Genomic DNA, 25,438 nt, shown 5'->3' on the forward strand with positions numbered 1-25,438 from the left:
TGCTGCAGAGATGGTTGTCCCTCGAAGTTTCTCCCACAGAGGAACTCAAGTGCTCTGGGGTTCTTGGTCACCTCCCCACCTCGGGTTCTTGGTCACCTCCCTGACCAAGACCCTTCCCGACCAAGACCCGATTACTCAGTTTGACCGGGCTGCCAGCTCTAGGAAGAGCCTTGGTGGTTCCAAACTTCTTGCATTTAAGAACGATGGAGGCCACTGTGTTTTTGGGGACCTTCAATGCCGTAAAATAATTTTTGTACCCTTCCCCATTTCCTTCAACCTCATGGCTTGGTTTTTGCTCTGACATGCACTGTCAACTGTGGGACCTTATGTAGACAGGTGTGCCTTTCCAAATCATGTCCAATCAACTGAATTTACCTTAGGTGGACTCCAAGTTGTAGAAACATCTCAAGGATGATCAATGGAAACAGGATGCACCTGAGCTCAATTTTGAGTCTCATAGGAAAGGGTCTGAATTCTTGTGTAAATAAGTTATTTCTGTTTATTTTTAATACACTTGCTAAAATGTAAAAAAAAATGTTTTCGCTTTGTCATTATGAGGTATTGTGTGTAGATTGAGCATTTTGTTATTATTTAATCCATAGAAATAGGCTAACTTTCATTTATACAGTGCAATCTATTTACAGTGTAGAAACAGTGGGGAAACTGTTTAGTAACATTGCCATTTGATTTGTATGTACTGTACAATGTCAATAAATATTATTATACTACATTACACAAGCCAACATTCTCAAATTCCATGGCCAACATTCAACTTATTGAGAATCTGAGAAGGTAAAAAGACCAAAAGTAAGTTCTAAGGAAATTAGGAATTGGTTAGTGTAAATCAGGGTTCTCCAGTTCCAGAGAACAGGCTTTTTTTTCTCCAGCCTAGCACTAACACATATGCTTAACAAATAATCGTAATGTCTTTAGCCTTTGCATGTGGACAGAAGTTCAAACTCCCAAAGAAACAATAAGTTTGGTTAATTGAACCAAATATGAGACAACAGTCAGTGTTATACAAATATACTGTATATTGCATAGGGAATTTACTGTCAATTCAACACACATGCCCACTACCAATTCAGTCGTAAACCAATAATCACTTTAAACACCACACCTTTTTTTCTGGTAAGAAAGAGCAAACTGGATAATCTATCCTCAAAAACAGAACTTCTTAAAAAGCAGATGATTTATGCTTGAAATCATAGCTCATCAAACACTGATTCGTAAAACCAATGAACGAGCGGGTGACTTGTATAACTTGTTTTAACAGGTCTTTTGAGTGCATTTTCCTCGCTGTTGTTTCTGCCGTTGACTTAATCACTCTCATTTGAACATGACAGGCTGCTTTAGAGGGATTTCATTTTCAGCGGTTGTTGCCACACTTTGAAGCCAGGTTCACAAAGCACTGTTTGAACGTCACTAGTTGCTACTGAGATGCTAGTAAAGATGAGAGGCAGACATCCTTTCATGTGACTGATGTTGCAAAAACAGATGGAACAGGTGTCGCAAGCAGGTGTGTGTGGGTACTTACTACTCGAGTAGTAAGTGGGCATTGTGGAAAAACACTCCACTTATTGCTGTAGAGTGGTTGAAATAAACTCAAGTTACACACACGGTCCCCAAATGGTACAATGGTTGTTCATCCAGAGGCAGTCTGTGTACCGACAAACGTGTGTGTATGTTCAAATGAGCTTATTTACTTTCCGGCCTATCGGACCTGTCAACCAGTCATATATTACATACTGTACTTGGAGCGTTGCATGGAAGTGATATTCCAAATAAATACCGGTATGTACAAAATGAAAACTATACACAAGAGGACTCTAGTCTATACTATTACACACAATTTGACCATCAGTACCTGGTGTCTATAAAAGTGATTATGACTTGTGCATTTGATATCATTTCACTTAGTATAAGGCTTCAGTTCTTTCACAATGTGATTGCCGGGCATGCATGGCTTGTTTTTCCTCTATTTTACAGCAGACTCTGTCTTTCTTTTTCTCAGTCAACGTTGTGCTCTTCGAGGATAAAAAATAAATAGTAGTACCCCATTGCAGTGGTACAAATCCGTTTCAAAGGATTAAAAACAATCTTCCCATCCACTTAAAGTAGATGGCATCTGACCACACAGCAGAAGTTGTATACAGTGCCATACCAAAGCGAATGGGGAATAAATGACCACTTTTGATCTATGGCTGTGTTATTGTAGCCTAATTTCAGCTGCTGGAGGCCAGTCTAAATTAAAATAGTGTGTATATTTCCCAAGTTGGTTCAGGTCTTCCAATATTTTCACTATAATGGCATTTCAAATCCTAGAACACCTCCGTTATTCTACAATCCCCCCCTCTTTTTCCGATCTTCAATAACATTAATCTCTCTTCCTGTCAGACATGAATTTAGCTTTACATTAACAGAAGCCATTCTTGGTCACCAATCTGGCAACCCTCTAGCCAATTAGCGACCTGTTTATCTGAGGAGCCCCACTAAACCTGGTCACATAACCCGCCCCATTTCGAAGGCCTTCATGAGACGGTCCAGGTCTCCAAGGTTCGCAGCCTGGAAGAGCTCGGGCCGGTCCATCATGGAGAGGGCGATCCGAAGGGCAGCCCAGATGTTAGCCGACATGACTTGGTGACTCTGGCTCTGCCTCTGCTGGTTAAGGGCAGTCAGGAAGTTACTAGCTGCCTCCCTAAAAAAAAAAAATCAGGAAAAAGGTGAAAAATGATTTTTAAAACAACTTTAAAGTGTCGTAATTATTACTCTCTTTACTTTATCTTAAGAGAGAGTTCGCTGTTATTACAATTTTACTTCATCTTAAAGGAATAGTTTGCCGTTATTACAACTTTAATTAATCTTATGGATAAGTAGAAAGTAGTACATGGACCAAGAGATTCTGTAACCCAAAGTATGGGTTTGTTTACAAACAGCTATAATAGCATTAACATTGTTCAGTGTAAAACAGTTGAAGAGTTAGGACCCCTGTTAGCACTGGTAAGACCCCAAAGTAAGAGATAGCTCAATTAAAAGTGTATATATACTTACTTTGAAAGCAGTCTATGGACAAGGAAAGACTGTAATCTTTGGTTTTGTCAAAGCTTTCAAGGTAAGGAAACAGTAAACTTGGCTGAACTATCCCTTTAAACCTGTCATTTTAACAAGGATATACTATTCCTAACCCCACAGGAAAGTAAGCTTTCAACGACATCGTTCTACAGTTGCCATGGCACCCTAGTAGCAGCCTAAGCAGAGACCTGTACCTTTTTTGTAAATATTTTTGTAATTCATTTGGATTTTTTCCATACAATCTTTTTGTTTTAAGAATGAGCAATTAATATAGCTAATATCATCAGAATCAACCACAGCATTAAGACTGAAGCTGGCAAGTCATTTGTTTGTTTGGCTAGCAAGCTAATGTTAACAGGCTAGCTGGCAATTGTTTTGAGGTTGAGGATGAAGAGAAGCCCGAAAACCATGACGGCAGAGGTGTGCAGTGATGAGGATCGTGGGGAGGACAAGTAACATTATGAAATGTGGTGTGCTTTCTGGCGCCACGTGACTGCTTCATTTCGGTAGTAGACGCGAGACACCTTGGTAAGAGCGTGCTGCTTGCTTGCCCCCTCCCTCAGATGACCACTCAAGCCATGAACTTTAATGACTGTCCATCTCATGATGATGTGATGTTGTTTTTTCTAAATTGCATGTCTTATTTTAAAGCTTTGAGATTCTTTAATGTAATGAAGGGCGCTATAAAGTAGAACATTATTATTGCATCTTTTACTCCACTCTCTCCCTATCTGACTGCCCTCTCACTCAGCTCAACCCATCCCGTCCCAACCCCCTTGCCTACTTGTGCGCTCCCAGGTTGATGCAGCTGATGCCCAGGTTGTAGCGGGACCTGATGAAGCCCGGCTGGAGCTCCAGGGCCCGGGTGTATGCCTCCACTGCCTCCTCACTATGGTCCCAATTAGCCAGTGTGGCCCCAAGGCGGTTCCACAGCAGGTAGTCCTGACAGACACAACATAACCAGAATAGGTGGGGGTGGAAGGGTGTGTGTGTGTGCATGTGCGTGTGGTAGGTTGAGGTGTTTTTGTGATAGGTTTGTGCATAGTGTGTGTTTCTCTGTACTATATTAATGGATACCTCAGGTCTGACAGACAGGGCTGAGTTGAAGGCCTCCACAGCCTTGTCAAACTCGGAGCTGAGGTTGAACAGGACCCCAAGGCCTGTCTGGAGGTCCGGGTCCACCCCATCTGTATTCAGCAAGGCGGCCTCCTGATACAATCCCTTGACCTCCGCCAGCTGGCTGCTGCAAGCACGCACACACACTGTGACAATTGACACACTGTGCACTTGATGTGCTTCAAGACAGTAATCGAAGTGCATGGATTCAACAAGTTTAAGTAAATTATGCAGAAATGTTAAATGAGCTCCGTCAGAAACGAAGGACATCATTTTTTCCAGATAGGCTTAATATGTTAAGACATTGTTAAGATATCCTGAGATTGAAAGAAGTCATCTTGAGACTGAGGCTGTCCTAAAATGGACAGTTTACATTATAAAGGCTCATTTATGCTTATAACAAGGAATAAAGCAATATATCTGCAAGCTACAGTGGTTCCTCCTTTAAAAGTTGCGTCATACTGCAGCACATCTTGCGGGTTGCTACAGCATTCTATGGCACGTTATTTAATTGTCAGCCATTTTTTACGTTAACGCAAGTTAGTGCTAGTTTGACCACCAGAGGGCAACTTTGAGAAGCATTTGATAGTCTCCCATATTGGCATTACTAGAGAATGTAAAACCTTTTTTGTAATAACATAGTACATGAGATTGATTTTAAGAAATTTGGCTTAATTAATTTGATTAATATTATCGTGTTTCTATTCCGAGAAAAACGAAACCCCCAGGATTTCTGTTGGGATTGAATGGAAAATATTGCACTGTACAACGTGACGGTCGGGAGTAGGCTACAGCATAAGAGGATTCTAAATTAATATCTAAGGGGCATAACATTTCCACACCCTAATTGTAGTGTAACTAATATTCATTTCGCCTATGGTAGGCCTATAGTATATCTAAAATATATTTATTTCAATGACGACACTCTAGGCCAATAATTACATTGGAGAATTCTAAATTAATATCTAAGGGGCATTTTCCATTAGGATCTGTGAGAATATCTAAGGGGCTTTCATATCATTTTACATAAATAAATAATAATAATCGCTTTGTTTAAAAAGTAACAATATTTTGGAGATTTCATTTTCATTTAACCTCGAGTGAGCGAGAAAAAGGCAATTCTTGAACATGGGGTGAGACATTCTCACAAGTAAACATTCCCTGTCTTAGGTCAGTCAGGATCACCACTTTATTTTAAGAATGTGAAATGTCAGAATAATAGTAGAGAGAATGATTTATTTCAGCTTTTATTTCTATCATCACATTCCCAGTGGGTTAGAAGTTTACATACACTCAATTAGGATTTGGTAGCATTGCCTTTAAATTGTTTAACTTGGGTCAAACGTTTCGGGTAGCCTTCCACAAGCTTCCCACAATAAGTTGGGTGAATTTTGGCCCATTCCTCCTGACAGAGCTGGTGTAGCTGAGTCAGGTTTGTAGGCCTCCTTGCTCGCACACCCTTTTTCAGTTCTGCCCAAAAATGTTCTATGGGATTGAGGTCAGGGCTTTGAGATGGCCACTCCAATACCTTGACTTTGTTGTCCTTAAGCCACTTTCCCCACAACTTTGGAAGTATGCTTGGGGTCATTGTCCATTTGGCGGTTTTGAAGCAGTGGCTTCTTCCTTGCTGAGCGGCCTTTCAGGTTATGTCGATATAGGACTCGTTTTACTGTGGATACAGATACTTTTGTACCTGTTTCCTCCAGCATCTTCACAAGGTTGCTGTTGTTCTGGGATTGATTTGCACTTTTCGCACCACAGTACATTAATCTCTAGGAGACAGAACACATCTCCTTCCTGAGCGGTATGACGGCTGCGTGGTCCCATGGTGTTTATACTCGCGTACTCTTGTTTGTACAGATGAACGTGGTACCTTCAGGCGTTTGGAAATTGCTCCCAAGGATGAACCAGACTTGTGGAGGTCTACAATTATTTTTCCTGAGGTCTTGGCTGATTTCTTTTGATTTTCCCAGGATGTCAAGCAAAGAGGCACTGAGTTTGAAGGTAGGCCTTGAAATACATCCACAGGTACAACTCCAATTGACTCAAATGATGTCAATTAGCCTATCAGAAGCTTCTAAAGCCATGACATTTTCTGGAATTTTCCAAGCCATTTAAAGGCACAGTCAGATTAGTGAATGTAAACTTCTGACCCACTGGAAATGTGATACAGTGAATTATAAATTAAATAATCTGTCTGTAAACAATTGTTGGAAAAATTACTTGTGTCATGCACAAAGTAGATGTTGTAACCGACTTGCCAAAACTATAGTTTGTAAACAAGAAATGTGTGCAGTGGTTGAAAAACTAGTTTTAATGACTCCAACCTAAGTGTATGTAAATTTCTGACTTCAACTGTATAACGACAGTGAGCGATTGTAATCTAAATAAAGGCCAAAATAATATTTATAAAGGCCAAAATATAGCCCTGCTAATAGCCATAATGACGCTGTACAACGTGACCATGTGTGTTTGAAAGAGTATTTTCCAGTAAGCAACAATTTGTTTGCCTTCATTAGACAACTTTGTTCCAATATTTCTGTAATTCAGTGCTATTTATTCCGACAGTAATTCGTTATGGATCCGTAACTAAATCAACATCTGCATTTTGAAAGAGTATTTTTTATCATTATTTCATTAACGAAAGTATAAAGATGCTGATGAAGAAATACAGTACTGTACAGTATATGCTTTTACATTTGGATAATAAAGCATTTAGAAGCTATAAGCCACCTGCATTTGTTTAGTAGGCTACTGTGCAGTCTGACAAGTAAACAGCCTACAATACATACTGTAGTAAACATGGGAAGGTGCCTAATTCCTTACATAAGGGAGAGCAGGCCATGTCCAGACTTTCTTGGTGACCTCAAGTACCTTCAATAATGTCTGTACTAGAGAATATGGGCACGCGGGAGACCGGGTTTCAATTCCCCGACGGGGACAAAAGAGTAGGTTGTCTTTGTAAATAAGAATTTGTTCTTAACTGATTCCATATGTGTTATTTCATAGTTGTGATGTCTTCACTATTATTCTACAATGTAGAAAATAGTAAAAATAAAGAAAAATCCTGGAATGAGTAGGTGTATCCAAACTTTTGATTGGTACTTGGTACCCTTTGGGTTTCTGTTAGGATGTAACGGAAAATATGGCGCTGTACAACGTGATGGTCGGCAGTACAGTACTGGGCTATTTAGCTAAAGAATCCCCATGTCCTGCGGGCAGGGCACGCAGAAGACCGGGGTTCAATTCCCCGACGGGGAGGAAGGAGTAGGCTGTCCTTGTAAATAAGAATTTGTTCTTAACCGACTTGCCTAGTTAAATAAAGGTTACACTAAGAGCATAACATTTCTGCACCCTCATTTTAAAATTCTAGTCTAACCAACACCCAAACGGAGATTAAGTGAAAATAAAAATCTCATTGATTGATCAAGACCAGTGTCACGCCCTGACCATAGAGAGCCCTTGGTTCTCTATGGTTTTGTAGGTCAAGGCGTGACTAGGGAGTGTTCTAGTCGATTCATTTCTATGTTTGGGATTGAGTATGGTTCCCAATTAGAGGCAGCTGATTATCGTTGTCTCTAATTGGGGATCATACTTAAGGTGTCCCTGTTCCCACCTGCTTTTGTGGGATCTTGTTTGTGTATGTGCTTGTTGCACTACGTTACTTCACGTTTCGTTGCTTGTTTATTGTTTTTGTTGAGAAGTTTCACTTTTAATAAAGATGTGGAACTCAACACACGCTCAGCCTTGGTCCGTCCATTATCACGACCATGACAACCAGTCCCCATGCTTGTCTCAGAGCAGCACGAAACAGTGCTAAAATAGTTCTAGGCTTTTGCTTCAAATCCTATTGCTTCTAACTTCAATACACTCTTTAAATAAATAAAGACCTTCGCCACTTTTAACAGCACATTACTCAACACTAGTGAGACTCATGTCACCTACAGTAGGCCTATAGTATATCGAAGAATATGACGTGACTCTCTGCCAATAATTACATATAGAGGATTGGAGGACCCAGTTTTTGCGTTCTCTTTCTTTTCATACCATTTTTACTGCAATTGCTGATAAACACGCCCCGTTAAAGCGACTTAGGGTAAAAACATTTAACTAATCCTTGGTTCTCCTCTGATTTGAAAATCCTTTTCCTGCAAAAGAATCAAGCATGGGCCTTGGCGAGGAATACTGGTGAAATAGCTTATGGAAAAAAAGGCAAAATCTAGTGCTATGACAGAGTCTGCTGGTGATCCCTCTAACTGTAACGGTCGTCGTAGTAAGTGGACCAAGGCGCAGCGGGTTGAGTGCTTATTTTCACTTTTATTGTGAACACTTAAATAAACAAAACAATAAACGAACGAACAGTCTTGCAGGCTAAACACAGCAGTGCAAAAAACAACTTCCCACAAAACCCATTACAAACACACCCCTCTATATAGGACCTTCAATCAGAGGCAACGAGGAACAGCTGCCTCCAATTGAAGGTCAAACCCATAAACTAAACATAGAAATAGAATGACTAGACGGAAAATAGAAATACATTAACATAGACCAAAACCCCGGAATACAAACACCCCTCTACATAAACACACACCCCGAACCACATAAAACAAACACCCCCCTGCCACGTCCTGACCAAACTACAATAACAAATAACCCCTTTACTGGTCAGAACGTGACACTAACTTCTGGAAAACCGTTAACTCACTTAAACGAGGAAACTCCTCGACTTCCCTGCCAAAGCAAATTACATTGGAATCTGGGATTGTCAGTGACCGAACTGAAAATTGTGATGTTTTCAATAAGCACTTTATTTCTACTGGTTTTCTTTTTGAAAGAAAAATATGATCCTGACCGGTCTATTGTTTCAGCCCCTCGGCCCCCAGCTGATGTGGAAAACCCGTCTTCCCTGTGGCTCAGTTGGTAGAGCATGGTGTGTGCAACGCCAGCATGGTGTGTGCAACGCCAGCATGGTGTGTGCAACGCCAGGGTTGTGGGTTCGATTCCCACGGGGGGGACAGTACAAAGTAAAAAAAAAAAATATGCATGAAATGAAATGAAAAATGTATGAAATGTATGCATTCACTACTGTAAGTCGCTCTGGATAAGAGCGTCTGCTAAATGACTAAAATGTAAAAATGAAAACAGTAAGCCGGTTTTTAATTTTCAAAAAGTCACAGAAGATGAGGTCTTATCTGCTATAGATTCAAAGAAATCGTTAGGCGCTGACAATCTGGATCCATATTTACTTAAATGTGCAGCACCTATCATTGCTAGTGCAGTGACGCACATCTTCAATCAAACATTTGTCGAAGGAAAGATTCCTGAAGCTTGGAAAACAGCTTTTGTTTTACCACTCCTCAAGGGAGGTGATGGTAATGAATTGGATAATTATCGGCCCATCTCTAAGCTCTCCTGTTTGGCAAAAATTAATTGGTGAATAGGCAACTACAACCATTTTTAACTGTTAACAATACTCTTTCTAGCAATCAATCTGGCTTCAGACCAAAACACAGTACCACTTCGGCCACTGTACGTGTTATAAATGATATTGCTAATGCCCTAGATAATATCAAGTACTGTGCCGCCTTGTTCATAGATTTGTCTAAAGCTTTTGACACTGTAGGCCATGCGATACTTTTGGGTAAGCTGTCGTCAATAGGACTGGGATCGGATGCCTGTCATTGGTTTCATGACTATCTAAAGGATAGAAGTCAGGCTGTTAGAGTTGACGGTTCTATACTTGGTCCATTATTGTTCACTCTCTACATAAACAATATCGGTGATGAGGTAAGAAAGTGTAAAATTCATCTATATGCTGATGACACTGTCATGTACTCTATTGCTTCAACGGCTGACCAAGCATTATCACAGTTGGAGACAGATTTTAAGATATTACAAGGGTCTTTTTTACAGTTGAAACTTGTTTTAAACGCTAAGAAAACACATTTTATGATTTTTAATAGGTCCAGAAAGTTGAAAATAGACTTGCACTTACGAGCTTAGATGGCTCTCAAATGAATCAGGTCTCTGCATATAAATACTTAGGGATATGGCTGGATGATAAACTGTCTTTTAAAATGCATGTTAACCTGTTAGAGCTAGGGGGCAGTATTTACACCGCCGGATAAAAAACGTACCCGATTTAATCTGGTTACCGCTCCTACCCAGTAACTAGAATATGCATATACTTATTACATATGGATAGAAAACACCCTAAAGTTTCTAAAACTGTTTGAATGGTGTCTGTGAGTATAACAGAACTCATTTTGCAGGCAAAAATCTGAGAAGGTTTCATGCAGGAAGTGGCCTGTCTGACAAGGTGTCGTTCTTCTTGTCTCTGTTTATTGAAGAGTGAGGATCTTAGCTGTCCCGTGACACTTCCTACGGCTGCCATAGGGTCTCAGAAGGCGGTAAAAACCTGAATCATGGCTTTGCAGGCTCTGGCTGAAACAAAGTAGCGCGTTTGGGTAGTGGCTGGTTACAGTACTGTGAGACTCAGGCTCGTGCCCGCGTCGACCGAAAGCTGTGTTTTCTTTCCTCTGTTTAGCTAAATGGACATTCCCGGTCGGAATATTATTAAAAATGGATTTTAAACAGCGGTCGACATGCTTCGAAGTACGGTAATGGAATATTTTGATTTTTTTTGTCACGAATTGCGCCATGCGCACGACCCTGATTTACCATTTCAGATAGTGTCTGGGACGCACGAACAAAACGCCGCTATTCGGATATAACGATGGATTATTTTGGACCAAACCAACATTTGTTATTGAAGTAGCAGTCCTGGGAGTGCATTCTGACGAAGACAACAAAAGGTAATCAAACTTTTATAATAGTAAATCTGATATTGGTGAGTGCTAAACTTGCCGGGTGTCTAAATAGCTAGCCCGTGATGCCTGGGCTATGTACTTAGAATATTGCAAAATGTGCTTTCACCAAAAAGCTATTTTAAAATCGGACATATCGAGTGCATAGAGGAGTTCTGTATCTATAATTCTTAAAATAATTGTTATGCTTTTTGTGAACGTTTATCATGAGTAATTTAGTATTTTTTATGGGATTGTTAGTGTTTTATGCAGGGATGTCAACATTTTTAGCTATGTTCAAATGTAGCTAAATACAATTTTTTTTTATTTATAAATATGTACAAACAGTGTATTCCTAAAGACTTTAACATAACAAGGATCTACTATTTACAAAACTCACACATGAAAACATTTTGAAAAACTGGCACTCGCTCATCATGCTTCTTCCCTCTTCCCCGGAAGTTTGCGGGGGGTATGCTAGTTCTGAATGTCACATGCTAATGTAAAAAGCTGGTTTTTGATATAAATATGAACTTGATTGAACAAAACATGCATGTATTGTATAACATAATGTCCTAGGGTTGTCATCTGATGAAGATCATCAAAGGTTAGTGCTGCATTTAGCTGTCTTCTGGGTTTTTGTGACATTATATGCTAGCTTGAAAAATGGTTGTCTGATTATTTCTGGCTTGGTACTCTGCTGACATAATCTAATGTTTTGCTTTCGTTGTAAAGCCTTTTTGAAATCGGACAGTGTGGTTAGATTAACGAGAGTCTTGTCTTTAAATAGCTGTAAAATAGTCATATGTTTGAGAAATTGAAGTAATAGCATTTCAAAGGTTTTGAAAATCGCGCCACAGGATTCAACTGGCTGTTACGTAGGTGGGACGAATTCGTCCCGCCTAGCCCAGAGAGGTTAACGAACATTGTAAAAAGCTAGGCTTCCTCTATAGAAACAGGACATGATTGTCCTCCACAAATAGAAGACAAATTGTGCAAGCTACTTTTATGTCTGTTATAGATCATGGGGATATTATTTACATGCATGCTATGGCATCCACACTTAAACCGCTGGATGCTACTTATCATTGTGCACTTAGGTTTATTACGGGTGCTAGCTACAGAACTCACCACTGTGTTTTAGATAAAAATGTGGGTTGGACTTCGCTGTCCATGAGACGAGAACAACATGCGCCCATGTTTGTCTATAAAGAACTTCTGAATAAACTACCTTCTTATTTATCATCACTTATCAACATTGGAATTATAATTCATAAAACCAGGTCTCAAGCATGGATTACACTTGAGGCCCCTGAGATCCCCACAGAGTTGGGTATGGCTGCCTTTTCCTGTTACGCTCCTTGCTTATGGAATAGCCTGCAGACTAAACTTGAGACTCTTCTCCCCCTTGCCCATTTTAAACATTTATTGGAGGATTTTTATTTTTGTATTGCTTGTAACTGCTTTGGGTAATGCAAGCTATTGTGCTATTAGGGGAATAACCTACACTAACGTTCAAAAGTTTGGGGTCACTTAGAAATGTCCTTGTTTTTGAAAGAAAAGCAAAAAGTTTTTGCCCATTAAAATAACAAATTGATCAGAAATACAGTGTAGACATTGTTCATGTTGTAAATGACTACTGTAGCTGGAAACGGCTGATTTGTAATGGAATATCTACATAGGTGTATAGAGGCCCATTATCAGCAACCATCACTCCTGTGTTCCAATGGCACGTTGTGTTAGCTAATCCAAGTTTATCATTTTAAAAGGCTAATTGATCATTAGAAAACCCTTTTGCATTTATGTTAGCACAGCTGAAAACGTTTGTGCTGTTTAAAGAAGCAATAAAACTGGCCTTCTTTAGACTAGCTAAGTATCTGGAGCATCAGCATTTGTCAGTTCGATTACAAGCTCAAAATGGCCAGAAACAAATACCTTTCTTCTGAAACTTGTCAGTCTATTCTTGTTCTGAGAAATGAAGGCTATTCCATGTGAGAAATTGCCAAGAAACTGAAGATCTCGTACAACGCTGTGTACTACTCCCTTCACAGAACAGCGGAAACTGGCTCTAACCAGAATAGAAAGAGGAGTGGGAGGCCCCGGCGCACAACTAAGCAAGAGGACAAGTACATTAGAGTGTCCAGTTTGAGAAACAGATGCCTCACAAGTCCTCAACTGGCAGCTTCATTAAATAGTACCCGCAAAACACTAGTCTCAACGTCAACAGTGAAGAGGCGACTCCGGAATGCTGGCCTTCTAGGCAGAGTTGCAAAGAAAAAGCCATATCTCAGACTAGTCAATAAAAAGAAAAGATTTAAGATGGGCAAAAGAACACAGCCACTGGACAGAGGAAGATTGGGAAAAAGTGTTAGAGTCGTCTGTCCATAAGTTTGAGGTGTTCGGATCACAAAGAAGAATATTTGTGAGACGAATAAAAAATGAAAAAATGCTGGAGGAGTGCTTGACGCCAACTGTCAAGCATGGTGAAGGCAATGTGATGGTCTGGGGGTGCTTTGGTGGTGGTAAAGTGGGAGATTTGTACAGGGTAAAAGAGATCTTGAAGAAGGAAGGATATCAATCCATTTTGCAATGCCATGCCATACCCTGTGGACCGCACTTAATTGGAGCCAATTTCCTCCTACAACAGGACAATGACCCAAAGCACAGCTCCAAACTATGCACTAACTATTTAGGGAAGACGCAGTCAGCTGGTATTCTGTCTATAATAGAGTGGCCTGCACAGTCACCAGATCTCAACCCTATTGAGCTGTTGTGGGAGCAGCTTGACCGTATGGTACGTAAGAAGTGCCCATCAAGCCAATCCAACTTGTGGGAGGTGCTTCAGGAAGCATGGGGTGAAATCTCTTCAGATTACCTCAACAAATTGACAACTAGAATGCCAAAGTCCAAAGGTCCGCAAGGCTGTAACTGCTGGAAATGAAGGATTCTTTGATGAAAGCAAAGTTTGAAGGACACAATTATTATTTCAATAAAAAAATCATAATTTATAACCTTGTCAACATCTTGACTATATATCCTATTCATTTTGTCAGTCATTTATTGTATGGAAAACAAGGACATTTCTAATTGACCCAAAACTTTTGAACGGTAGTGTATGTGTAAATGTAACAATCTGCTGTTGTATTTTTTTTGTGTTATCTGTGATTGTTTTGTTGGTCTTGTATAATTTCTTAATCATTGTACCTAAACTGTATGTGTAAACATGTATACACAGGGCCCAGCTGTAAAAGAGACCTTGGTCTCAGTCTGTGTTCCTTGTTGAAATAAAGGTATAATAATAATATTTCTGTAATTCAGTGATATTTATTCCCATAGTAATTCGTTATGGATCCATAACTAAATAAACATCAGCATTTTGAAAGAGTATTTTTATCATTATTTTATTAATGAAGGCATAAAGATGCCATTATTAGTTACATTGTTTTAGTTTGAACGTGCAGACTGGTACTAAGAATAGAACAGCGGGAACGTTTCCCTAGTTCAGTGCCCCTTAAATATTTTGGAGATGATTTCGTTTTCAAATAACGTAAAAAGGAGCGAATAAAAGGCCATTCTTGAAGATGGGGTGAGACATTGTTACTAATTTGTAAATTAAGCCAGTTTGTTATTTAGAATTATTGATATGTTTTTAGAGGGAGAGAAACCAAAAACCTACAGTCATCTCATGGGTCTCCCTGTCGATGCTGGCACAGAACCAGCATCTGTAGCAACACAGCTTGCACTGCTATGCAGTGTCTTAGACCGTTGCACAACTCAGGTGCTGTACAATGTGACCAGTCGGGAGTGGGCTACAATACTACAGTAAGAGCAAAATAATCCTAACAAAATAAAATAATAAAAACCTTAGTGTAACAACAATTGCAGTCAGTAATACTGAAGTCGTGCACAATTTTCTATTTAGGTTTGTGTTGCCCATTGTGTCACCCAGTCAGTTAGAGACACAGTAGGACCCAAAAGCATAATCAGTGCTCTAACTCCCCCTTGCGCTGGTCTGGAGCAATGAAGTGGTGATGCAGGGTACCGTACATAACCACAAATTACCTCTAAATCCTGCGGCGTAAGCTCGCAACTTTTAAAGGAGGAACCACTGAATATGTATTGTAACCAAGAGGTGGGCATACCAAGAGGTTGGCGTATGGGGACGACCCCTGCGCGGTGTGGTGGGGGACCCCTGCAGCAGTGGGCTCCGGCTCCCTGGCAGTAGGTGTTTATAACGGGGGTTGTGGCAGATCCAGCGGTGCAGGGCCTTGCAAGCGTCCTGTTGCATGCCTGTGTTGGTCAAACTCACCGCCAGGGCCATGAGGGCCGGCAAGTTGTTGTGGTGGAGGTCTAGACACCTGCAGACAGGGACTGCTGTGATTTCTGTGCAAGAAAGTACGGTTGATTGCCTATTTGGGATGTGCTGGTTTTATCTTTTTTTGTGCACACCAGGTGAGGTCATTCCAGGTAGGATGGGGAGAGGATGGGGACAAGGCATCTTCCTTGGAAATGTTTTAAATGTTTTAATAATCCCCCCAAAAAAATATTGGCGAGAGACTCAATTTTTGCTGATGCACATAACACCCATTGAATTAGGTTATTTGAGGTTTGAAAAAAGGTAATGGATTAGGAATTTCCTTGTAAATTACTATGTTTGCTGTTAACCGTATCAAGTTAAACAACATAGTTGTGCTGCTGTAATGAAGGTGAGTTGGACTCTTACGACTTAAATCAGAACTGGAGACCAGGGTTCGATCCCACCTGTGACACTGTATACATGTGTATATACAGTGCTTTTCGTTAAGTATTCAGACCCCTTGACGTTTTCCACATTTTGTTACGTTACAGCCTTATTCTAAAATGTATTAAATAGTTTTTTTCCCTCATCAAGCTACACAAAATACCCCATAATGAAGAAGCAAAAAACGTTATATTTTTTTATTTTAGCACATTTACATAAGTTTTCAGAACCTTCACTCAGTACTTTACTGAAGCAACTTTGGCTGCGATTACAGCCTCAAGTCTTTTTGGGTATGACGCTGCAAGCTTGGCACACCTATATTTGGGGGGTTTCTCCCATTCCTCTTTGCAGCTCCTATCAAGCTCTGTCAAGTTGGATGTGGAGCGTTGGTGTACAGCTATAATCAGGTCTCTCAAGGACATTCAGAGACTTGTTCCGAAGCCACTCCTGCGTTGTCTTGGCTGTGTGCTTAGGGTCGTTGTCCTATTGGAAGGAAAACCTTCGCCCCAGTCTGAGGTCCTGAGCTCTCTGGAGCAGGTTTTCATCAAGGATCTCTCTGTACGTTAATCCGTTACTCTTTGCCTCGATCCTGACTAGTCTCCCAGTCCCTGCCGCTGAAAAACATCCCCACAGCATGATGCTGACACCACCATGCTTCACCGTAGGGATGGTGGCAGGTTTCCTCCAGACGTGATGCTTGACATTCAGGCCAAAGAGTTCAATATTGGTTTCATCAGACCAGAGAATCTTGTTTCTCATGGTCTGAGAGTCTTTAGGTGCCTTTTGGCAAACTCCAAGCAGGCTGTCATGTGCCTTTTACTGAGGAGGGGCTTCCGTCTGGCCACTCTACTATAAAGGCCTGATTGGTGGAGTGCTGCAGAGATGGTTGTCCTTCTGGAAGGTTCTCCCATCTTCACAGAGGAACTCTGGAGCTCCGTCAGAGTGACCATCGGGTTCTTGGTCACCTCCCTGACCAAGGTTCTTCTACCCCGACAGCTCTGTTGGGCCGTGCGGCCGCCTCTAGGGAGAGTCTTGGTGGTTCCAAATTTCTTCTATTTAAGAATGATGGAGGCCACTGTGTTGAGAACCTTCAATGCTGCAGACATGTTTGGTACCCTTCCCCAGATCTGTGACTCGACAAAATCCTGTCTCGGAGCTCTACGGACAATTCCTTCGACCTCATGGCTTGGTTTTTTCTCTGACATGCACTGTCAAGTGTGGGACCTTATATAGACAGGTGTGCCTTTCCAAATCATGTCCAATCAACTTTGCTTTGTCAATATGGGGTATTGTGTGTAGATTGCTGAGGATATATTTTTTTAATTTAATCAATTTTAGAATAAGGCTAACGTAACAAAATGTGGAAAAGGTCAAGGGGTCTGAATACTTTCTGAAGGCATTGTAAGTAGAAACAACTCATTTTTTACCTCTGGAGTGACACGATGGCCGCCTGCTCATTCTCATTCTCGGCCTGTGTGGTGCCCAGAACCTGCCAAGCCTAAAGACGCAGAGAGGGTTTCAACCAAACTAACACATCAAAACAAAGTCAAACAATACTACACCAGTACTTCTGAGCTAACCAATACTTCACTAAAGGAAATCTTATGCACAGTTCAGACATCGATTTTTTTTAATAAAAAAAATAAACAACAAAAGTGGATGTTCTAAGTCCATAACAATGCTTTAACCACATCAGGAGACCACTTTTGAGGTCTGGGAAAAAATGCATGACATTTATTTATTGTAGTTACCCTTTAATTCAATTGCGCAGGCACCTAGAAATGTTGTTTGGTTAGTAGTGTTTCTGTAGCACATAAAATGGAATTTGCAAAAGAAATGGCCACCGGATTGACGCAAATAATCATGATATCATTATGCCAGGTAGGCGTAGGCTACATTGTAGCTAGTTAACATTCAATTGAGAAGGTTTCTGAGAAAGCCTTTCCATCTACCAGAAGACGGTAACATCGCTATATTTTTCCTGTTTCTTAATTGTTTGAAACCTGGACGTTTTACTTCATTATGAGGCATGTCTTACCTTGCTTCAAAATACCTATAGCCAAAATTCCACCATAGAAACGTGTAGGCAATTATTTTATAGACTTCCTCCTATGCGTTCTCCTGTAATATTGGTTTTCTTTCAAATTTCTTTCATTGTCTATCAGCCAAAGGCATTATCCTATTCATATTAGCAATTAGTGCTGAGCGATTAGTGCTTTGAGGTTGGTTCGGTTTCGGTTGGATTATAAAAAAATGATCAGTTTTCCATTTCAGTTTTTAAACATTAAATGCACTACGCATTTTGTGGGTTGAATGCAGTAAGAACACAAAATAATACAATTAATAAAAGTCCTATGATGGTAGTGATTGCACATCACTGCTTATCACTTATTAATAATTCATTCACATTACTTTATTTCAGTTGTCCATATTACATTTGTTTTATTTGATGACTTCCAAGTCATCATCTCATCTCCATAGAGCTGTTGCCACTGACAAAATCACTATTGTATTTGTTCTTCAAAGTAAATAAGGCATTTTTTTATGACTGCTGAATTGCAACTATCAATCACTTAGAGCATGTATTTTCAGGTAGAGATACCTTGTGAAGCATTCTTCTGTCTCTTTTTCGTAGCAGGCTTTACCATGTTTTCTGCGCTAAACTATATAGAATATTGGCATGTTGGAAACTACAACTCCCTACTACTACTTCGCATAGTTCTGGCTTGATCGGATTTATCTCTACAGAAACTGTGCAATGTGCACATACGAAATGTCGGTTAATCGCTGAGCACTATTAGCAACCTGTGATAGAAAGGGGAGATCTTAAGATGCACAAACTAATTTCCGCAAATTGCATTTTGGAACATTTGTGTGCTAAGCCTACCTCTGTGTGTACATAGCTGCTCCTAAAATGTGAATAAATAATAGTTTATCATCATTTTAAGCTAAACATTCTGATCTGTTCCATCAGACGTATTATTTTATACGACGTATACTTCCATTACACTACTTTGATACGCATCGTGGGGATTAAGAAATAAATATACGCAATGCCCACTGAAAAATATGTGGGTATACGGCATATACCTGTGTATACCCTTCACTACACCACTGATCTCAGCGATCTTTTACCTCAGAGTCCGAAGGGTCCTGCAAAATGGCCGCCTCCAGTAGCAGGACAGCATTGTTCAGGTCTCCATCTCTGGCCTTCTGCTGCCCTTCCTCAAAAGCATTGGGCCACTCTTTGTACGGGTTGTTGGTGTGAAAGTAGTAGCCCTGTAAATATCACAGGCATCTTTTTGAATTAATTGCATACGTTTGTGTAAATAATGTCTGCATGGTCATACGAATACAAGTACATGGTTAATATTACATAATTGACAGTAGGGTATTTGCGGTATAACAGTTAATTCATGAAACAATAAAAATGTATAATCTTATGATAACTGTTTCACGACCGTGTAACATCAGTTGCCATGAGTATATGTGAGGTTAACACCTCTGTGTAATAACTGTCTCAGTGAGGCATTCAAATATGTGTTATTCATGGGGACCTCGTTTTATTACAAATCATCCAATTATATGGATGAATTTCTATAAACGTAGCAAATTAAGTTAGGCATTGTGTTCAGGGCATGGTAGCAGTGTGCACCAGTGTGCACCAGCCCTAACTGTCCCTCCACTGCCCAACACTTACGCTAAGTCTCCATAATGCAGATCATGAATGATTCTTCTTCCATAGCACAAGGGTAAAGATTTACTTTGACTACATATCATAACGCATTTATTACACATCTATAAGCATTTCATCAACGTGTTATAACAGGTCCCAACAACATTTTTAAAGGTTAGTGAAATATATCAATAGCATATCAATAATACATTCATGTCATGCAAGAGCTCATATTACAATGACAATGTAGTGTTATCATTATGGATGTTCTCAAAAGTGTGCTTCTGCCATACCAGTGTTAGTGAATATTGCAAAAGGCCCAAACACATTTAGAAAATGATGCTGATATATGGGCCAGTATAGGCCCATAACTACTCCTTCTCAGAGGTCAATGGGGCATGAAGATCCCCCACAGGGTTGAATCCTCAGGGTAAATTGTATGGATCAAATAGTGTAGTTGAGGGTCATATCATAATGCTTTCGTAACTCATTAACACCCCTCCACATCACAATTAGGCCTAAGTTGGTCATACTAGTCTATAACGTACACATGAAGGGTCTAAGTAGGAATTCTATGCAGTCAAAGTAAAGCTAAATCTATTTTCCCATTCCCATGAAGCATTTATAACGAAGCACTTCAAGGTAATTAACTGTGCAGTTTGCCACTGATCTACAACACCAACATTTAAGGTCTGAAGTGCTTAGTTGTGAAGTGCTTCTATGCAGTCAATGTACTGTCATTTTTATTTTCCCATTCATAAAGCATTTATAAATAATTTATAAACATGTGTCCATATTATTTTTGATAAGTGAGACAAGACAGAATGTTAAAGGAAATATGAACATTTGATAGAAAATGAATCCTACTATTGACTATTCTTGAGTAGATTTAACAAAGACTCAAATTCCATTTCAGACTCATAGCCATAACTTTTTTAGTGAGTAAACCAAATAAACACAGGGTGGTACAGCTAGCTAGAATTTCCTTGCCTGGCTACTCAAACTCCTTGCTCCGGCCAAACACTACGCCGTGCCCACAGATGTTAGTTTCTTTTCCACAATGAGTCTGCTTCTGATGACCTCTCCGATGATTTCCAGACCGCCTGACTAGTCGAGCAAGAACAAGCATAAGTAATGAGGCGTTTTGAAAATTCGTCATTGTCTTTGACTAATTCGTTTTTTACAACACCCCTCATTTTGACGTCACCACAAACAACTTCATTGATGGCAGTCTCAGATTGATGTATGTAGCGAACGATAGAGCAGTGGAATAATTCCGTTTGAGTCGTCAGGCAAAGCATTTGCCGATTATTCACTAATGTAGCTTAACCGGCCACAAGATGGCAATATTATTCCTTTTACATCGTTTATCATCTTACGTACGACTTTAATGTACTCAGCCAGCAATACACTGCTTTCCCTCGTGGCCCGGCTGGTACATAAAACATCCTCCATTCAACTGCAAAGACGTCGGTTTCCTCAATTTGATTTAATGGCTCGTCAGTAAAAATATGCTTACCGTCTTAACAAAAATAAAATTTTCCACCACCATTTTCAGATTTTCGGACAACTTCTGACAACCAGATGTTGCACATCGCGAGTCTGTTTACCCCTGGTTGAACGCAGACCGCAACACCAGCAAGTAGCATTAGCCACCCTAGCGTGGTGGTGGAAAATTGTGTTTTATTAAGACACTACAAATATTTTCCCGTTTTTTTCCCACCAACGAGCCTTTAAAGGGAGTGTAGCACCTATTTCCTAATGCCAGAAATGCATATAATAATTACTACGAGAACCCAAAGAAAACATTTCCAAATTGCAAACTTAAATCAATTGTTATAGTATTGTAATGTTGTTTTAAAAGGTGAGTTTGAGGTTTTCAAAATCAGCTCTAACTTTGGAAACTTAATTCATCTTAATTCAATACATTTGTGAGAATGAGGTGGTCGAATTGGGCGTCTACTCGTCCATCTGCAGGGCCCATTTCATCCCAGAGAACTTTCACGGATATCAATAATGGAAGGAGGGCTTCGGAAAGAAGTTTCTTCTCAAAGTGGATGCTGTCCCTACAATCAACGTGGCTTCTAAAGTAGGGGTGTGCTGAGTACTCGGACAAAACAAGTATCGTAACAGATATGGAACATTTTCAGAATACGATTATGACACAAGTATTTTTTGTAATAATCCGTGAAAAAAAAAATTCAGCTGCCAGCATGCATCTCTCTTTCAACTCAAACAGTGTTAAGCGCTGTGTGCTTTAAACAACTATTGGCTAGTTATATTGTCTGTAAAGAATCAGATGGAGTATCAGATGGAGTATCAGTTGAGCCTGCTGCAACGATTGGATTAGAACAAGCAACTCTGCTCTCATTTCCCCATTTCACTCAGTCACTCGTCTCAGTGCACACGTCTCCCCTTCTTCAAACATCATGTATGAATCAGAATATGTAGCTAGTCATTGTTGTTCCATCTAGTTATTTCCTGTTGACTTTGCTGACGCCATATGGTTGTTTTTGTCTGTCTACTTGGCGTTGTTTAGTAGGTCTACGTTGTTTGTCCGTATAATTATTCCATTGCTGCTGACGCGTCTGTCGTTTTGTCATGATCCAAGCCCATGCTTGCTTGCTATTATTATTTATTCTCGCCCAGGCATGTTTACCGAGCGACAGATCATTAGAAAATAAAATGACAAATGTAGATACTTTTTTAAATGTATTGTATAAATGTTGACATAAGTTGCGGGAGAGAAAGGTTTTGCTCATCTCAAAAGTGCAACAATATATAGCCTACATTCATCTAAATATGTGCCTGGAATAAATGCAGGCAGTAGTAGTACTTTTTATTGGCCTATTTCATTAATAATTGAATAGAACTAAGTAAGTGTCATGTGCATTTTCATCTTTCGGGGTCATTTAAAAATGTGTGTGAATGAGTGAAGGAACATAACAATGCAGTGAATGCGCACTTGTGGTATAGGCATTTACAGCACACTTCCGGGTTGTCTGATCACGAATAAATACGATTACGACTATAAAGTGTGACAAAATGGATACAATTACGAATACAATGAGATGGGCACACCCCTATTCTAAAGCATCTCAAACAGCCAGCAGCATCGGCAGAGAACAAGCATTTTTATGGGCTTCAGTGAGCATGGAAGTGAACAGGGTAAGGGAAAGACCTAAAGGTCAAGGACCTTAAAGGGGTCTTCGGCTGTCCCCATAGGAGAACCCTATGAAGAACCCTTTTTGGTTGCAGGTAGAACACTTTTGGTTCCATGTACATGGAAACAAAAGGGTTCTACCTGGAACCAAAAAGGGTTCTCCTATGGGGACAGCTGAAGAACCCTTTTGGAATCTTTTTTTCTAAGAGTAACTACAGAGCTACCGTATTTAGCTCACGTTTTCCATCTAAATAACACAAACTAACCAAATGTAAACATGCCTGCCAGTTGTTGGTAGCTAACTGCTTGTGCTGTCATACAGTAGATAGTACAAGCGTATGGGAAAGAGTAGTTTTGGCTGCGACTGAGGGACTGTGTGTGGATGGCTTGTCAGATGGATCCGCGTGGGTTGACGAGACCCCTCCAGCGGAATTTTATTCCGAAATCAGCTATGGGCTAGGGCATCTCGAAGATTTTCCCTACACTGGACTGATGGCAGATCATTTGGCCGTTCTGTGGCTCCAGGGGAGTTTTCTATACGGCCTGCCGAGTGCAGGCTAAACTGAAATGCAAAGCTTCGGCCATGGATTCATTCGCGGATCTGGTGGAATTTCTGAGAAGCCCTGGAGCCAGGCTTTCTTTGGAGGGGTGGATTGTGGATGTTATCTTACTCTTAGGATCAATGTTGTCACAGTTGCTTCTTGTTGAAGAAGCATCAGCTAAGCTAACATTAGCTTGCTATAGCTAGCTATTCTCTTCCTCCATTTTTGAATGAATTTGTGGCTGTTTCTTTCTAGCTGGCAAAATAAGTGAGCTAGATTTGGTTTGTATACTGCCAAATGTCGATAACATAGCTAAGTTTGACACTGGTATGAGCTAGTAAATATCCTAAACCTAGCCAGTGATAGAATATCACCTGGGAGAGAAGGAGGTGAGAATTCACTTTCTGTTTCATCTGCTGCTGGCTTGCTAATGTTCACTTAAATATGTTTTTTCACATCTAATCGATGAAAATAGATTTTTATTCCATAAAGATTGTAAATGTGTCAGTATGTTATGAATATTGTAGAAACATGCCACTTGGTGCACACCAGGCTACAGGCAATATGTTCATCCACTGTGTGAGTCATAGATATTACCATCTTGCTTTCGGAGCTTTCCATCAGTCTTCGTGGTTTTTATATGCGGGGAGCATAAATTGTACAGTTGTAAACTTTTCGAAGTTAGAACCCATTTTTCCCGTTAGAACTCATTAGTTAATCTACAGCACCAACTACATAAATATATGACAGGGTCCATTATCTGCTACTTTAAATCGAGTTAAGGAGGAAACCAATGCCTTTGCAGCCTGAATGGAGGATGTTTTATGTATAAGCCGGTCCATGGGGGACACAAGTGTATTACCGGCTGGGCTGACAGTGTCCACACCTAGCAGTAATACGACATCAGGAAGAACTACGCCCTCTAGGGGCTTCAGCGCTATCACTAATGTAGCTAGCTAGCTAAGCCCCTGGCACAATGTCAACACGTTAATAGTCATAAAACTCATTAAACATTTATTTCACTATTTCCATTCTACTTTGGCACGTTATGAACCTTTTAAAATGGGACAAATTAAGAGACAGCAACCAGTTGATTTTATTTTGACCATTGAGGTATAAAATAACGGTTTTGCAGAAGAGAATGTGAAAGGTCAGTATGACATCACTTCTGGTCGACAGCCCAGGGTTCTTATTAGCTATTTTCGTTAATTTAAATGTGCAAACGTACAATGTCAGTCATGAAATAGTGAACAAAAAGGTTAACTAAAATGTTTTTGTCAAAGCGAGAGGTCAACAGGAAGTGGTATTTCACTGACCTCTCACATTCTCCTCCTGATTAGCTTCACGGCAGGAGAAAGGGGTAGCTGCAGCCCAATATGGTGACCGGAGTATGGGCAAGTGGGTGTGTTGAAAGGAAAGTAGTGGGCGTGTGGAAAGGAGCGGGTGTTTCAAGCTCTCTACTATCTATAGGTTAGACGGTTTTGATTGAGTTTTTTTCCCCTTTAAGTTAACACGCAACTACCATATGTTGAGCTACCATACGGCGAGACTTTGGACTTTTGCTTTGAAGCCAGAGGATGAGTCTGAGTCGTATTTCACTGTTACAGAAATAATTATACATTTTCAGTTATAAAAGTGACGATTGTTTATTTTTTATTAAAAGTACTGATGATGGGTGTACTGTTTCTTGTATGTGTTGTATGCTTACTGTGACTGTCACCCTGATATTGGCTACTAGGTAGCTATACTTCCCACGCCATTGCCGGTCAGTAGTGCTTGGCAAGCGGGAGCGAAGAGCACTGTGTCCCGGGGTTGTTGCCGTTCATGCCCTCCCAATTGAGTAGTAGACTGTATGTACAGTGGGGGGAAAAAAGTATTTGATCCCCTGCAGATTTTGTACGTTTGCCCACTTACAAAGAAATGATCAGTCTATAATTTTAATGGTAGGTTTATTTGAACAGTGAGAGACAGAATAACAAAACAAAAATCCAGAAAAACGCATGTCAAAAATTTTATAAAATGATTTGCATTTTAATGAGGGAAATAAGTATTTGACCCCTCTGCAAAACATGACTTAGTACTTGGTGGCAAAACCCTTTTTGGCAATCACAGAGGTCAGACGTTTCTTGTAGTTGGCCACCAGGTTTGCACACATCTCAGGAGGGATTTTGTCCCACTCCTTGCAGATCTTCTCCAAGTCATTAAGGTTTCGAGGCTGACGTTTGGTAACTCGAACCTTCAGCTCCATCCACAGATTTTCTATGGGATTAAGGTCTGGAGACTGGCTAGACCACTCCAGGACCTTAATGTGCTTCTTATTTA

At 40.2% G+C, this 25,438-nt stretch overlaps 1 protein-coding gene across 2 annotated transcripts in view; it reads right to left on the reverse strand.

The window, feature by feature from the left end:
* Positions 1-1,014: 1,014 nt before the first annotated feature.
* pex5lb (peroxisomal biogenesis factor 5-like b) overlaps positions 1,015-25,438 on the reverse strand; it is a 170,073-nt gene continuing 145,649 nt past the window's right edge. For both annotated transcript variants that reach the window (XM_014139167.2, XM_014139164.2), the window contains 6 exons: positions 18,871-19,014; positions 17,163-17,233; positions 15,137-15,352; positions 4,150-4,315; positions 3,857-4,014; positions 1,015-2,698 (listed from right to left, as the gene is read on the reverse strand). In XM_014139167.2, coding sequence (XP_013994642.2) covers positions 2,503-2,698; positions 3,857-4,014; positions 4,150-4,315; positions 15,137-15,352; positions 17,163-17,233; positions 18,871-19,014 — 951 coding nt within the window. In that variant the 3' untranslated portion in view covers positions 1,015-2,502. The remainder of the gene's footprint in view (positions 2,699-3,856; positions 4,015-4,149; positions 4,316-15,136; positions 15,353-17,162; positions 17,234-18,870; positions 19,015-25,438) is intronic.

This window comes from Salmo salar, chromosome ssa14 (assembly GCF_905237065.1).
Source record: "Salmo salar chromosome ssa14, Ssal_v3.1, whole genome shotgun sequence".
NCBI classification, from domain to species: domain Eukaryota; kingdom Metazoa; phylum Chordata; class Actinopteri; order Salmoniformes; family Salmonidae; genus Salmo; species Salmo salar.